We start from the raw sequence: 13368 nt of genomic DNA on the forward strand, positions 1-13368 counted from the left end.
GGGGGGGGGGGGGGGCGGGTGTCTCCCGCTGGGCCCCCTCCTGCGGCTCAGCTCCCCTTTTCCCAGGGTGACAGCTCGGCCCCCAGAGCGCCCCCTTCCCCTCGCAGCGCCGGGTGCGCATCGGGGCCTGGGCGGGGCAGCCCCTCACCTTGTCCTGTTGGAAGTCGGGCTGCAGGGAGGCCTGGGCCCCGGCCCGCGTCTGCAGGGCCCCCAGCAGGAGCAGCGCCACCCACAGCGTGTGCACAGCGGCCATGGTCCTGGGGAGGGGCAGCCGCCGGCCGCGGTGCCAGCGGTGCGGCCAGAGGGACGGAGCCAGCGGAGGAGCCGAGGCCACTGGAGAGACCCCTATTTATGGGCCTGGCTTGGCCTCCACCCAGGGCCCAGGGACAGCCCACTGCAGGCTCGTGATGCTGGGGGAGGACAGAGCCGAGCCCAGCTGCCCCCCGCCCGGCTGCTTATGTAAGAGGCTCTGACCAGGACCCGCCTGGGCCCCGCCACCTGGGGCTGCGGGTGGGGGAGGCAGGCAGAGGCTCCTGCAAGCTTGGTCCTCCCTGGGTCCGCAGCCTGGATGGGGGTGGGGCACGTGCCCAGGGCCTCTGGTCCCTTCTGCCCCGGGGCCTGGAGCCCCTCTCACAAGCCCTTCCGTCTCCTTCTCCAAGCTCAGGGACCCTGGGAGGGGACGCTGTTCACACTGTATGAGTTTGGCCCTGAAAGGCCTGGTGGGCTGGGTGCTGACGGGGAACGGGCCCAGGTAAAGTAACACGATCTGCCCTTCAAGGGTGTGCGGGCACAGCTGCTTGTGGCCCCGTGGGTGCCCTTCTCAGCCTGGGGCCCCCTTCATGTCTGGTCCCGCCCACCAGTGTGCTCCAGCGGCTCCCTGCACAGACTCGGGCCTGTGTCCCCGCCAGCATGGGACTCAAGGGTCCCCACCTTCCAGAGGACTGCGTCCTTCGGAGGCTTCCCCAGGCTGACGGGCTGCCTCTGAGTCCTGGGCCGGGCTCAGAACTCACATGTGTCACCTGTTTCGTCCTGAGGTCATCCCAGGCCAGCAGGGTCTCAGCTCAGGGCCGAGTGGGTGTCAGCGCTGAGCAGCTGTGGGCGGTTGGGCGTGAGTGTCCGGGGGGAGGCGAGGAGCCTGGGAGAGAAGACGAAGCAGGGGAGTGTCCTGAGAGTGGTGCAGACGCGGAGGGGCCGTCGCTGTGGGCAGTGGGGGGCAGGAGCCCATCATCTGCAGACACAGACCCAGCCCGTTAGGGGGTGCAGGCTCCTGTCCCAGGGTTTCTACCCAGAAGCTGGATTCTTGGCAGTCCTGGCCTCTGGCTTGGAGTGGCCTGGAGGCTGTTCAGAAGCGATCAAGGGGGAGGCACGGGGTCGGGTCAGCTCCCTAAGTGGGTCCAGCGTGGGTACTGCCGCCTGCCTTGTGACGGCAGGAGGGTGGGTACCAGGTCCAGGGGTCCTGGCAAGGTCAGGGCGTCGGGCTTCCTGGCCCAGGCTAGCCCTTGCCGTGGGCCGCTGCAGGTGGCTGAGCGTGTCCTGGCGGGACTGGTGGGGATGAGGCCCGGATCTCACCTGCCAGGTGAAGACAGGTGTGGCCGTTCTGCGGGAGGGGCTGGGCCGCCCGCAGGTCTGGAGCCTGCCTCCTCCCTCTGCGCCTTTGCTCTGCGGCCCTGATATGCAGGCCAGGGGTGTGAGGTTGGCATGTGCTGCCCTCTGTACCCCCTCCCCCGTGGCCAGGGGTGGAGGAGCAGACGGTCTTATTTAGGGGGTGCCGTGGAGCTCCATCATCAGGGCAGCCTGGGAGAGCAGCAGGGTGAGCAGTGCCATGGGGAGGGGCTCCTGCTTTTTCACTGGGGCTGGGGCTGGCGGGGGGGGGGGGGGTGGTGGTGGGCGTTGTCTTCCTGGGCAGAGGCAAATGTGAGGGGGTGAGGCGGTGAGAGACAGCAGACACCTAAGAGGGTGACTGGCAGCGGTGCAGGGAGGGGGTGCTGGTGCAGAGAAAGGGGGCAGCAGTGCAGGGGAGGGGGTGGTGGTGCGGGGGAGGGGGATGGCGATGCAGGGGAGGGGGGGCGGGAGTGCAGGGGAGGGGGTGGTGGTGCAGGGGAGAGGGATGGCGGTGCAGGGGAGGGGGGCGGGAATGCAGGGGAGGGGGATGGCGGTGCAGGGAAGGGGGACGGCAGTGCAGGGGAAGGGGCGGAGGCAGCCCTGAGACCCCCACCCTTCAACCCTGGCCTCCTGTCAGCCCCAGACCCCAAGGTGCCGCCTGTGTACTAGGCTGTGGGATGACAGTCTCTTGGAACAGGCAGCAGTTGGGGGGGCTGACCCCCAGGACACTGCACTGGCCCAGGAATAGATCTGGGAGCTCCTTTCAGGCTGGGACAGGGGCCGGGAGAGGAACGTGGCGGGAAGGCCTGGGGGACACAGGCTGCACCCCGTATGGGCACCAGGTCTCCTCCCCGTTCATCGGCTGAACACCCCTTGGCCTGAGGGGGGCCTGTGACTCTCTGAGTGGCTGGGCTAGAGGTTGCTTTCCAGGCCAGGCCACCCCTGGAGAGGAACCCCTCTGCCAGGGGTGAGCATCCCCCAGGGCGAGGCGGTTAGGTGACCCAGGACACCAGGACCCCGGACATGTGGGCCTCAACGGCTGTCATCTGGGCTAAGCTTCCAGGAGGGACACTTGCAGCTGGATCCCCAGGGGGTCTGACGGATCCTGGCGGGACAAGTTCCTCCCGAGGACAGAGTGGCTCCTGTAGGCCCCCAGGCCCAGCGCTGGGGACTGTCCCTCCTCCCCCGTTTCCCTGGTGGGGGACAGAAGGCCAGGTAGCCCCCACGTCCCTTCTCCCCAGTGAAGACCGGCGGGGCAAGGGATGACGTGCTCGTGGCTGGGGACCAGAGGCCCGGAGGGGCGGGAACTGGCCCTTGGTCCCCCTGTGGCCCAGGTGGCTTTCCATAGACATTGTGGGGCAGGAGGCCTGACCTGGGGGAGGGCCCTGGGTCGGGGCAGGGATGGCGGCTCTCATCTTGGGTCAGCGGTGGGGTATGGACTCCTAGAAGGGTGTCCAGGGCCCGGCTTGCTGGAAGCTGGAAGAGCACTATGGAAAATCGGCGGTCTGTGCGCCCTCCGTGGCGTCGGGGCCCCTCCAGGGGGCAGGGCCCCTGCCCCCCAGCACAGGCTGCTACCCAGAGAGGCTCGCCTGTGTGTGGGGTGGGCTGTGTGCGCCCCTTCCGGAGGCCCCGCTGCCATGCGCAAGCTGCACCGGTGAGCAGCACACTGAGCTCATGCTCTGCGACCCAGAGAGGGCGGTGGGCGAGGTGAGGGGTGAGCAGCCAGGCAGGATGGGGGCCGGGGCTGCAGCCGGAGGGGCCATGAGTCTCATGCCCCCGGCCCAGCCCGTGGTCGAAAGAGGCCCCCCTGCTCAGACCCTCCCCTCTCGGGAGGCCTTCCCGGCATAGCCTCCCCCAGGCGTGGCACCCTCTCCTGGGTGACATCCTACTCTGTGCCAGGGACTCCCCAGCGCCTGGACTCACCCTCAGGCCCCTCTCCACCCCGCCCAGCCCCCAGAGCCGAGCGCCCCACACCTGCCCTTCTCTGTGTCCCCTCCCCAAGCGCCCCGGTAGCAGGTCTACCCAGAGGTCAGAGCCAGACACGCCCAGGGTTGGGTGGTGGGAGGTCCGTGGCCCCTTCCCCAAGTCCCCGTGGCACCTCCCACCTGTAGTGACCGGCCCGCGTGCCCTGGTCTCCCAGCCTGCGCCCTGCCGTCCGGACCCTGCTGGGCCCAGAGGACCCCGCCAGCTCCTGCTGGGGCAGCCACGCTGGCGGCTGAAGGAGCAGCTCCCCGCGACCAGAGTGACTCTGGTGTGGCTGGCGGCTGGCCTCTCTGAGCCTCAGTTTCCCTATCTGTGCAGAGGGAGTGAGGATGCTCCCAGCTCACAGGGAGTTGGGGGGTGTGGGCCTCCCAGCCCTTGGGACAGATCTGCTTCCGGGAGCCCGTCTGTGGCAGACGGGGGAGCTTCTGGCGGCCTGTGGGCAGAGCTGGGCTGAGCCCGGGGCCCTGGGCCCTCCCTCCCCCCGCTCCGAGCCCTCTCTCCAGGCCCTTACCTAGCCCTTCCGGAAGGGGACCCTGACAGGTGGGGTCTGGTGGGAGGCTGGGGCCTGGGGCACAATTCCGGGGCCCAGTAGGTAGGTGGTCCGGCAGGTAGGGGAGGAGGCCCCCTGAGAGCTGATTCACCTTTGCCGGGTCCAGTGGGGTCTGGCCGTTGCCACGCGTCCTGCTGAGCTACTTGTAAGATGTTGGTCCCTTTCCCCACCCCCGCCCCCCGGATGGTGCATGATGGAGGCCTGGGGAGGCGGGGGGGGGTTGGCATCCAGGAGACCCCCCCCTCTGTCCCTCCTGGCCTCCGCCCCCCCCACTGCAGTCACGGGACTCCCCCTGCACTCTCTGCTCTGAGCTGGGCCCTGTGTGGTCAGCAACCCTCCAGAGGCCCCGCTCAGCTGATGCGGGGATGGGGGATGGGGGTGCGAACTTGCTGGATGCTGGGGCTGGCGAGGCCCCTCCTGGCACCGCTGACAGCAGCAGAAATGCCCGGCTGGGCAGACCAGGCGCTGCTCATGGCTCGCAGAGGGATGGCGTGGGGAGGCTGGCAGTGCGTGCTCCTGACCCGCGAGGGCAGGGCTTTGCTCTCAGCCTGCGGGGCAGACGAGGGTCTCTCAGGAGCCCCACGCCAGGACCTGGTGCGGGGAGAGACCCCCAGAGGCTGACCTGGGAGCCCCCCCACCTCAGGTCAGGCCCTCCGCAGCACGCAGACAGCTCTGGACGCAGCGCCTTCTGGGGCTCCATGGGCAGAGACCAGCCAGGGCACACGCACCACCCATGAGGCTGGGGCCCAGGCAGAGTCTAGGACGGCCACCTGCCTGCGGAGGGCTGGGGTCGGCAGGGATGCCAGGCGTCGGCCTCAGCCTTGAGAGGTCATCGAGGCCATTGCCCTGCCTCTGGCCTCAGATAGGGACCTTGTGGACCCTACCCACCTTCGACCTGGCAATCAGCTCCCCCCAGCCTGTGGGAAGGGGCTTTGAGGGGACCCTGAGTGGGTGGGCAGAGGCAGCCCCTCGGGCCCTGCCCCCTGCCCTCCAGAGCTGCCTCCTAGCAGCTTACCCTGCCCCAAGCTCCTCCCATGGAAGGTGTTGAGGAGACTGGCTGGTGGATCCCCAAAGAATTTTAAATCAGGAAGAGGCCCTGAGTCACAAGAAGCTGCTAGGCAGAATATTCTGGAAAATCTTCAAAGGCCTTATCCCCTTTCCCTGCCCCTGACCCAGGCTCTTGGGTCAGCCCTGTCTCCAGCGCCACACTGGGAAAGAAGGCTCGAGGCAGCCGGGCCGGCCAGCCCCGAATCAGGGAGTGGGGGGGCAGCAAGGTTAATGACCCTGATGGGCACTGGGACCCACAGAAGGAGTGGGGTGCTGGGTCTGCAGAGTGACGCTGCAGGTGCAGCCAGCGCAGACCTGCACGTGTGGAAATTCTCCACACCCCTCCCCCGCCCAGGCCCTGAGACCAGCCCAGGCGCCAGGGCTCCAGCTGGCCAGGGGTCAACAGAGGCAGAGCCGAAGCAGAGAGGACAGACACAGGAGGGGCGCAGGGGACCGGGGGGACAGTGTCTGGCCCGGTCTGGGCAGAAATCAGAGAGGCCCCCTTGCGGGAACACCCCGGGTCCCAGGGGCTTCCCTGCATCCAAGAGCAGCCCTCCAGGGGGGAACGTGGGCGAGGCTGAGCCCTCCTGGTAACCTGAGAACACTCCGGCCAGCAGGAGCTGGGGGCTGGCTGGCCGCTTCTGGAAGGGCAGAGGGAGGGCAGCCTGCCCCCACCATGCTCCTGTAAGCCCACCGCGCCCCGTAGCTGTGACAGTCAGCGTCGGGGTGACCGGGGCAGATGGCCTCCAGAGACCCGCCAGGCAGTGCGGGGGGGTGTGGTAAAGGATACCCCTCACCTGCTCGAGGGCTGGGTGGGAGGTCTTGGGGCTCATGTGCCCCATGCAGCAGGGGGGCCTCAACAGATGGGCTCCCCAGGTCACCACCCGCTAGCCCAGGTATCCCTCTCCTCAAAGACCTGGAAGCCAGAGGACAGTTCTGTCCGGGAGGCTTGCTCATCCAGGGCCCCTGTGGAGTTTCCCGATTCTGGAAGTTTCCTTGCCTCTGTGGCCTGGCCATGTCAGGCTGGCCCAGGCATCTACAGGACCTCCTGATCCCAGAGAGTCTCCCACTGAGGCCTAGGCCTTGGTGCTTGGTCCTGGGCCTAAACCTGCCCCCGAGGTGGGCGCTCCTGCCTTTCCCTGGGGCCTGGGGTGACTTCAAGGGGGCCACAGCTCTGAGCAGGGCCGGCCCCAGGCTGGGCACTTGGGGCCTGGGGGAGGGGCTCTGGGCCCTGTGGGCCTGGGCACGTCCCGGCACCCCAGGCCCTTGGCTGGCCTCCTATACACGCCATCGGGGGTGGGCCGTGTGTGAGGCCGGCTCTGGGGGTCCCGAGAGCCCAGCACAGTGCCTGGTCTTCAGGGCGGAGGCCCCCGGGGGTCAAGTGAGGACAGGCGCTGGAGAGGACGCCCCGCTCCGGCCTGGTCAGGACCTGGGAGCTCTGGGAGCCACCACGGCCTGGCCTGCACCCCCTCCCCCCCACGGGTCATCTGGCGGTCATGCCGGCTCTTCCTGGCACCAAGTGTTTATTTCTGATGGGGGAGGAGTATGGGGACAGATGTGGCCTCAGGGGACAGGCCACAACGAGGCCTTGATGGGCACTGGGAACAGTCTCTCTGGAGGGAAAGGACCCATCCAGTCTGGCAGCCACTGGCTCTGGAGCCTGAAAGTCACCCTCTTCCACTGTCTTCCCCTGGCCTCTGGCTGGGCCGCGCAGACCCCTCCCTCCGGGGGCCGGCTGGGCTCCCACACTGGGCTGAGGTGGGCCTGGGACTGTGAGCAGCAGTCATGGAGGGCACCCTGGAGACAGGAGTGGGCCCAGGAGACCCAGGCAGGGCCTGCTCTGTAGTAAAGAGATGGGACACTGCCCCCCCCCCCCAGGGAAAGAGGGACAGGCGGTGGGTCTGGGGGGCCGGGGGTTAGGAGGCAGCGAGTGCCCTGTCTCCTGTCTGAGGAAGAGCCCGAGGGGAGTGGGAGGTAGGGAGGGGGCGGTGAGGGCTGTGGCTGCACGGGAGGGGGGGCGCCTGGGGTCACAGAGCCATGGGGTCAGAGGTCAAGGGAGGTCTCGGAAGCCTTGGCCTGGAAGGGGCTTCCCGACGGGCAGGACCTGGGCTGCGCGCACTCCGGGACAGAGGCTCGCCCTCTCCGGGCTCGGAACGCCGGTCACAGAGCCCAGCTGTCTCAGGGCCACCAGGACAGCCGTGCCCGGGACCTCGCCTGGCCGTGGGGGGGCGGGGGGGCTCAGCCCCAGAAGAGGGGTCGGGATGGGCTGGGAGGTGAGCAGGGACAGGGGCCGCGCTGCCCAGGCTGGCCCTGGGCCCCTACGCCTGGTGGGTTTGCATGGCTGACAGCGAGGCAGGGTCTCCGTCCAGCTCAGCCACAGCTGTTCCTCGGTCCCAGGGGCCCCTGGGCCTCAGCGTCAGGGAGGGCTGTGCTTGGTAGGGGCCCTGGCCGGTGGGCCGTCTGGCTGGGACGATCTGGGAGGGGGCGGTGTGGGCGCCCCGGGTGCGGCGGGGGCAAAGCCGGCCTGCCCAGACCCAGGGCAGCCTCCCCCGCCTCCGACCCCTGCGGCATCGTCAGCGCTGCCGGGCGGGAGCCCCCGTGGGAAGGCGGGCGGGAAGCCCATGACGTCCTCCCGGCACTTATGAGCTGAACGCGGACGGTGGCTTCGGGCCGCGGGCTCCGTGTGGGGGCGGTGGCGGCCCCGGTGGGGGCTGGAGCCTCTCCGAGCCTAGGTGGAGGGAGACCCCCGCCTCTGCCAAGACAGGGCGGCAGGGCTGTGGGGAGCGGTCCTTCCCTCCCTTCTCCCAGGCTCAGAACCTCGGGCGGCCGATCCCCACCCTCTACCCAGGTCGGGGAGGGGTGTCCCGGCCTCGCTGTGCCCCGCCCCGCCCCCGAGACAAGCAGGTCTGCCGGGGGCCAGGGCCCTGATCATGTTCATCTGCAAAACCAGCACCCTCCCTACCCACCCCTGTGCCCACGCTGCCCACACCCCATCCCGGGCCCTCTCCACCCCTCCCTCCAGCTCAGCCACAGCCCTGAGTGGAAGTGAACTTGACCATCCGAAGGCGGCTCTAGGGCAGGGCAGCTCCCTGCACCTGAAGGGCCAGGTGGGGCCCACGGGGCCCAGGGGGCCGTGGATGCCATTCACCAGGTGCAGTGGGCCCCGGGGCCTTCTGGGAGGCGAGGCCTGAAACAGGCCCCAGAGACGCAGGGGAAGGGTATGTGCGGGGCTGCCCCCTCCCCCAGCCCCAAGAGTGGAGTCTGTTCCTAGGGACAGTCCAGGCCTCCACCAGCTTCCGGGCCACCAGCCCCAGGAGCAGCCTGCGCCCACCCCCCCTCACACCCTCTCCCCCTCTCCGGCTGGGACGGAGCCAGGGGACCCCGCCGAAGTGCACGGATGCTCCCGGGACATCTGCTGTCCAGGGTCCCCGAGTGCCAGCAGCTGACAGGGTGGAAAAAACCCAACCTCCAGTTCATCCGCACAAGCCCAGGAAATAAAAAAATTTCCTTCAAAACAAAATAGCATTTCTGCCAGCGCGTTCCTGCCTGATGCCAGAGACACGAAAGACACAGTGTGTTTCAGAACAAGCACAATGGAGCCTATACCTGCGTGTGCACGCCTGTGTGTGCGCCTGTGTGTGCACCCTGTCCGTGTGTGTGCCTGTGTGTGCATCCTGCCCGTGTGTATGTGTGTGCGCCTGTGTGTGCACCCTGTCCGTGTGTATGTGTGTGTGCGCCTGTGTGTGCACCCTGTCCGTGTGTGTGCCTGTGTGTGCATCCTGTCCATGTGTGCGGCCGTGTGTATTTGTGTGCACCCCGTCCATGTGTGTGTGTGTGCATGCGCACAGCAGAGGTCATGTTTCTATGTCCCCCCAACAGCCTGGGAACCTTAGGCTCCTCACCAGGGGAGGGAGGTGGGTGCTCAGACCCCATTATGGTCCTCGGGTCTGGTGCCCTGGCCTGTCTGTGCCCAGACTCGTCCCAAGGCTACAGAAACCCGCCACCTCCCTCCCTGAGCCCCACCTCTCGAGCCCGCCCTCGTTTCCAGTCTGCCAGGAGGACACCAGAGGCAGCCCCTGGCTGAGCCCCTTGACTCCTGGTAGACCGCGGGTAGTGGGTGATGCTGGACACGCTGACCTCGGGCCCTGGGACAGGGCACATGGAGCTTTAGCCACGGGCACCCAGGGTCCAAAAGCCTTCCCCAGTGAGCCCGGCAGCGAAGCAGGAAAGGGTGAGGTCACTCTGGGGTTCTCTGGGGAGCTGGGGCGCGGAGGCCCAGCCTACAAGATTCCTGGTGAGGCTCCTCACGCTCCCAGGGTCTGTCCCTTCCCCCAGCTCCCAAGGACCAGTCAGCTCACATGCGGGGGGACCGGGGAGCTTGGCCTGCCAGCACGGAGTCCTCCCTCCATGCCAGGGCCTGACCCCTGCAGCCCCTCTGCCTGACCATGGTAGGGGGCCCTGTGGCGGGGGGGGCAGCTCAGCGTGGGAGGTCTAGCCCAGCCCCGTTCCTGGGAACCTGCCCTTTCCCAGAGCACCCCACGCACAAGCCTCACCCCCTCTCTCTTCCCAGTGGAGGGGCCTCAGGACACCCCAAGCAGCTCTTAGTCCTCCCCACACCCTGGGATGAACAAAGGGGCTCCTTCCCAAGACCCCTTCCCCATCATCCTCTGGCCACACGTGGAGCGGGGTGCTCCCCGGCAACGTGCATGATCCTCAGTCTGGGCCACTGTCCTCCATAAGGTCCCTGGGTCCTCACTGTGTGTGTGTGTGTGTGTGTGTGTGAGTGCGTGCATGTGTGCTCGGGCGCATGGGTGGGGGAGGCGTGGGGTGGTTTGGGGAATCGGGAACCAGACCCAGGTTACCCACCGTGTGGGGGTCGCTGGGAAAAGATGCTTCCCCAGGGCCCAGAGTGGGCATGAGGCCTCAGAAATTAGACAGAGGGGTACAGGGCAGGACTGGGGTGTGGTGGGCTCCAGCCAGCTCCGCACCCACAGGCCCCAGGCTGCCCACTCAGACCCCCTCCCGGTGCACGGACTATGCCAGCCCACCTGCTCCCCTCCCTTCGTCCTCCAGGAAGCCCGCAGGGTCAGCGCTGGAAGCCCCCAGGGGCTGCTCCCAGACCCAGCAGGCCCAGATGGTGACAGGGCTTCCTGGGCAGGACGACGGCTCTCCCAGCCATCACGGGATCCCAAGTGGGGGCCAGTTGCCGGATCGGGCCAGCAGCCCTAGTAGGTCCCACAGCCACCCCGGTCTGGGCCAGTACTCCGGGACAAGCCCTGCCTGGTCTTCCCTCCGCAAGGCCCCCATCCCTGAGGCACCTGGGGATGCCCTGTCCCCCCTACCCGGCTCCCAAGCCCTCTCCTTGGTGATGCCCCTTCACCCTTGCGCTGCAGCTGGGCCTCTGTCCCCCGCCCCCCTCTGCTCTCACGTTCCCAGCGGGACGGTTGTTTCCTGAGGGAAGTATATGAAGTTCCCCTTCATCAACGGCAGGTTTGTCTCTCTCCTGTGGTCCTGTTTTTTGCTTTGGTTATTCTGAGGCCGTATTATTAGTCGCATACAAATTGAAAATTCTTATGTGTTCTTGATGGATTGATTCTACTTCCTTCTGAAATAACCTAGCATTCCTTAGCCTCATGTCTTAAATGTTTGTCTTCTAAAACAACATATGATGAATTCTTTAAAAAATCCTCTGATCCACTTTTTCTTTTAAGAAGTATTCAGTTAGCTTTAACAACAGGGGTCACGAAGTAAACACAGCTGTCCCTCGACCTCACAGTGACCTGGGGCGGGGCGGCCCTGGGCCTGCAGGGACATCGAGGCTCCACACTGAGCGATTCCAAGTCATGCGGCCTCCTCCGCAGAGATGGGGTTGGTTCTGTGGTCGTCGGGGCTGAGATTGCTGAGGACCAGTTGCAAATGGGCACCAAGGAGCTTCCTGGGATGATGGAATGTTCCGCAGCTTCTTTTGGGTTGTGTTGACACAGGCCATCAAAGCGTCCAATGAAATCATGTCCATTTTAGTGTGTGTCAAATAGAAGCTCATCTTTTAGAAATGAAAACTAAGTAACGGCTTTTTCAGACAAATGAAACCCCAGAGAATCCATCGCTAACAGATCTGCAAGGAAAAAATACTAAAGGATGCCCTTCAGCCAGAAGGAGAGCGTTTGCGTGGCAGCACCGTGGTTAGGAGGGTCGAAGAGCAGAGAAAAGGCTGGACGCGGGCAGACCCTTCGGACCACGGTCTTGGTCACCCTCAATACGTCTTGAGGGGAGTAAAATATATTTAGAATTAAAATACATATCAAAGATGGAACAAAATCTCAGAGGGTGTGAATGGAACCAAAGTGTGGTAAATAATTACACCAGCCAGAAGGTGGCGAACACGTGAATCTGTACTCAACGTAGTAACTCAAGGATGAGCTCATAACCCCCAGGCTAACTCACAAAGAACAGTGAAAAGGCTAAGAAAGCAGAGTCTTCAAGAGAGATGTGAGCACTCAGGATCATGGCGGCTTATTCGCAACAGCCGTGGGTGGAAGAAACCCAAGGGGCCGACAGGTGAATGGATGAGCCAAACGTGCTCCGGCCACCACGGAACAGTAGCCTTAAACAGGAGGGAAATCCCGACACCGGCTACCACGTGGATGGCCCGGAGGACCCTGTGCTGAGTGAGGTCAGCCCGTCACAGGGGGACACGCTCTGTAGGAGTGGACACTCCCAGGAGGTCCTGGGGGAGTCGGGGTCACAGACACAGAGAGCGGGAGGCTGGGGGGGGGGAGGGGCCGTGTGTAAAGGGACAGAATCCAGTCTAGGAAGAGGGAGAGTCCTGGACCCGGGTGACAAAGGCTGCACAACAGTGCGAATGTGCCGGATGCCACAGAAGTGAAAACTTACAGAGGGTTTTAAACAACAACACAGGGGCGCCTGGGGGGCTCAGTCGGTTGAGCGTCCGACTTCGGCTCAGGTCAGGATCTCACGGTTCGTGGGTTCGAGCCCCGCATCGGGCTCTGTGCTGGCAGCTTGGAGCCTGGAGCTGCTTCCGATTCTGTGTCTCCCTCTCTCTGACCCTCCCCCACTCATGCTCTGTTTCTGCCTCAAAAATAAATAAAACATTAAAAAAACAACCACGACAAAGCAATATTTACCAGCTCATAAAGAGAGAAAATGATGCCGTAAAGAAATTACTTAGTCCAAGAGGTGGGGCGAGAGCGCCCGTCGTCAGATGAGGCCCCCCCGCCCTCCGCGGCCCTGCAGGTGCCCTGGCCTCTCTCGGCCCCGGGCCGGACCCACAGGGGCCTGAGCCTGCGCCGCTCCGTCCCAGGGCTCACCCCGCCCGTCCTGCCCTGCTGCCTTGGCTTGTCCGCACCACGCGTGCTCAAGTCCCCAGCAGGCTCAGATGCAGAACTGGGGCCCCAAGGTCCCTGGGCTCTGCTGGCTCTCCCTCCCGGGGGGCCGCTCCCCCTGGAACGGTCCCCCCGGGGCGGGGAGGGCGCCCCTGCAACAGGCCAGTCCCTCCGGCCGCCCAGACGACAGTCCTGTCCTCCCGTGCGACTTCCTGCCCTCAGAGGCCCCGGCCGCTGGGGGACAGAGCGCCGCGGGCCCGTGAGTTCCTGGACACAGTGTCCCCTCAAACACTAAGGCCACGGCTCAGGCCAGGCTCGAGCAGGGCCACCCCAGCCCGGACGCCCACCTTGGGGGGAGGGACACAATCCGTGCTCCTCACCCACGTCTGCCCTGCTTGTCACGTGGCCACTGTAGTCCTGGACCTATAGGAAGGGCTTGCTGGAGAGAAATGGCTTCCGGAGGCTTCCGGGGGGCCGGGGGCAGGCGGGCATGGGCTTGCAGGCGGCCTTCCAACACCTTCCTGCCTCGAAGGCTCAGGTGCCGGCAACAGCGGGCAGCGCCTGCCCCAGGGGGCCGAGTGGACTGGGGACCCGGTGCAGCTGGAGTCTGCGCCCGGGGCTCAGCTGGCCCCACCTGTGTCCTCGGCCCCGGGATCCGAGCCTTTTCCCCTTCATAGGGTTTCTGCTTGTCAGAGGTTCTGCAACGCCGAGCGGCCCCAGGGCCGGGCCGGACGCCGGGCGCCCATGCCGCGGGGAGGGCCGGCCGGCCGGAGAGCGCACCTGCCCTCGGCAGGCTCAGAGAGAAGCTGCCGGGGGCGTGTGGGCCCAGGGGGCGCCCGGGCA

The 13368-nt window shown here is 66.0% G+C and overlaps 1 protein-coding gene across 1 annotated transcript in view; it reads right to left on the reverse strand.

Annotated features, from left to right (window-relative positions):
- The window catches only part of PTGDS (prostaglandin D2 synthase), a 3314-nt gene extending 2973 nt beyond the window's left edge, over positions 1–341 (reverse strand). Inside the window, exon 1 of the mRNA XM_039224644.1 lies at positions 149–341. Within this exon, the coding sequence (XP_039080575.1) occupies positions 149–253 (105 nt within the window). The 5' untranslated portion in view covers positions 254–341. The remainder of the gene's footprint in view (positions 1–148) is intronic.
- Between the last annotated feature and the right edge of the window lie 13027 nt (positions 342–13368).

This window comes from Hyaena hyaena, unplaced genomic scaffold (assembly GCF_003009895.1).
Source record: "Hyaena hyaena isolate Hyena2069 unplaced genomic scaffold, ASM300989v1 scaffold_1692, whole genome shotgun sequence".
Classification (NCBI taxonomy): domain Eukaryota; kingdom Metazoa; phylum Chordata; class Mammalia; order Carnivora; family Hyaenidae; genus Hyaena; species Hyaena hyaena.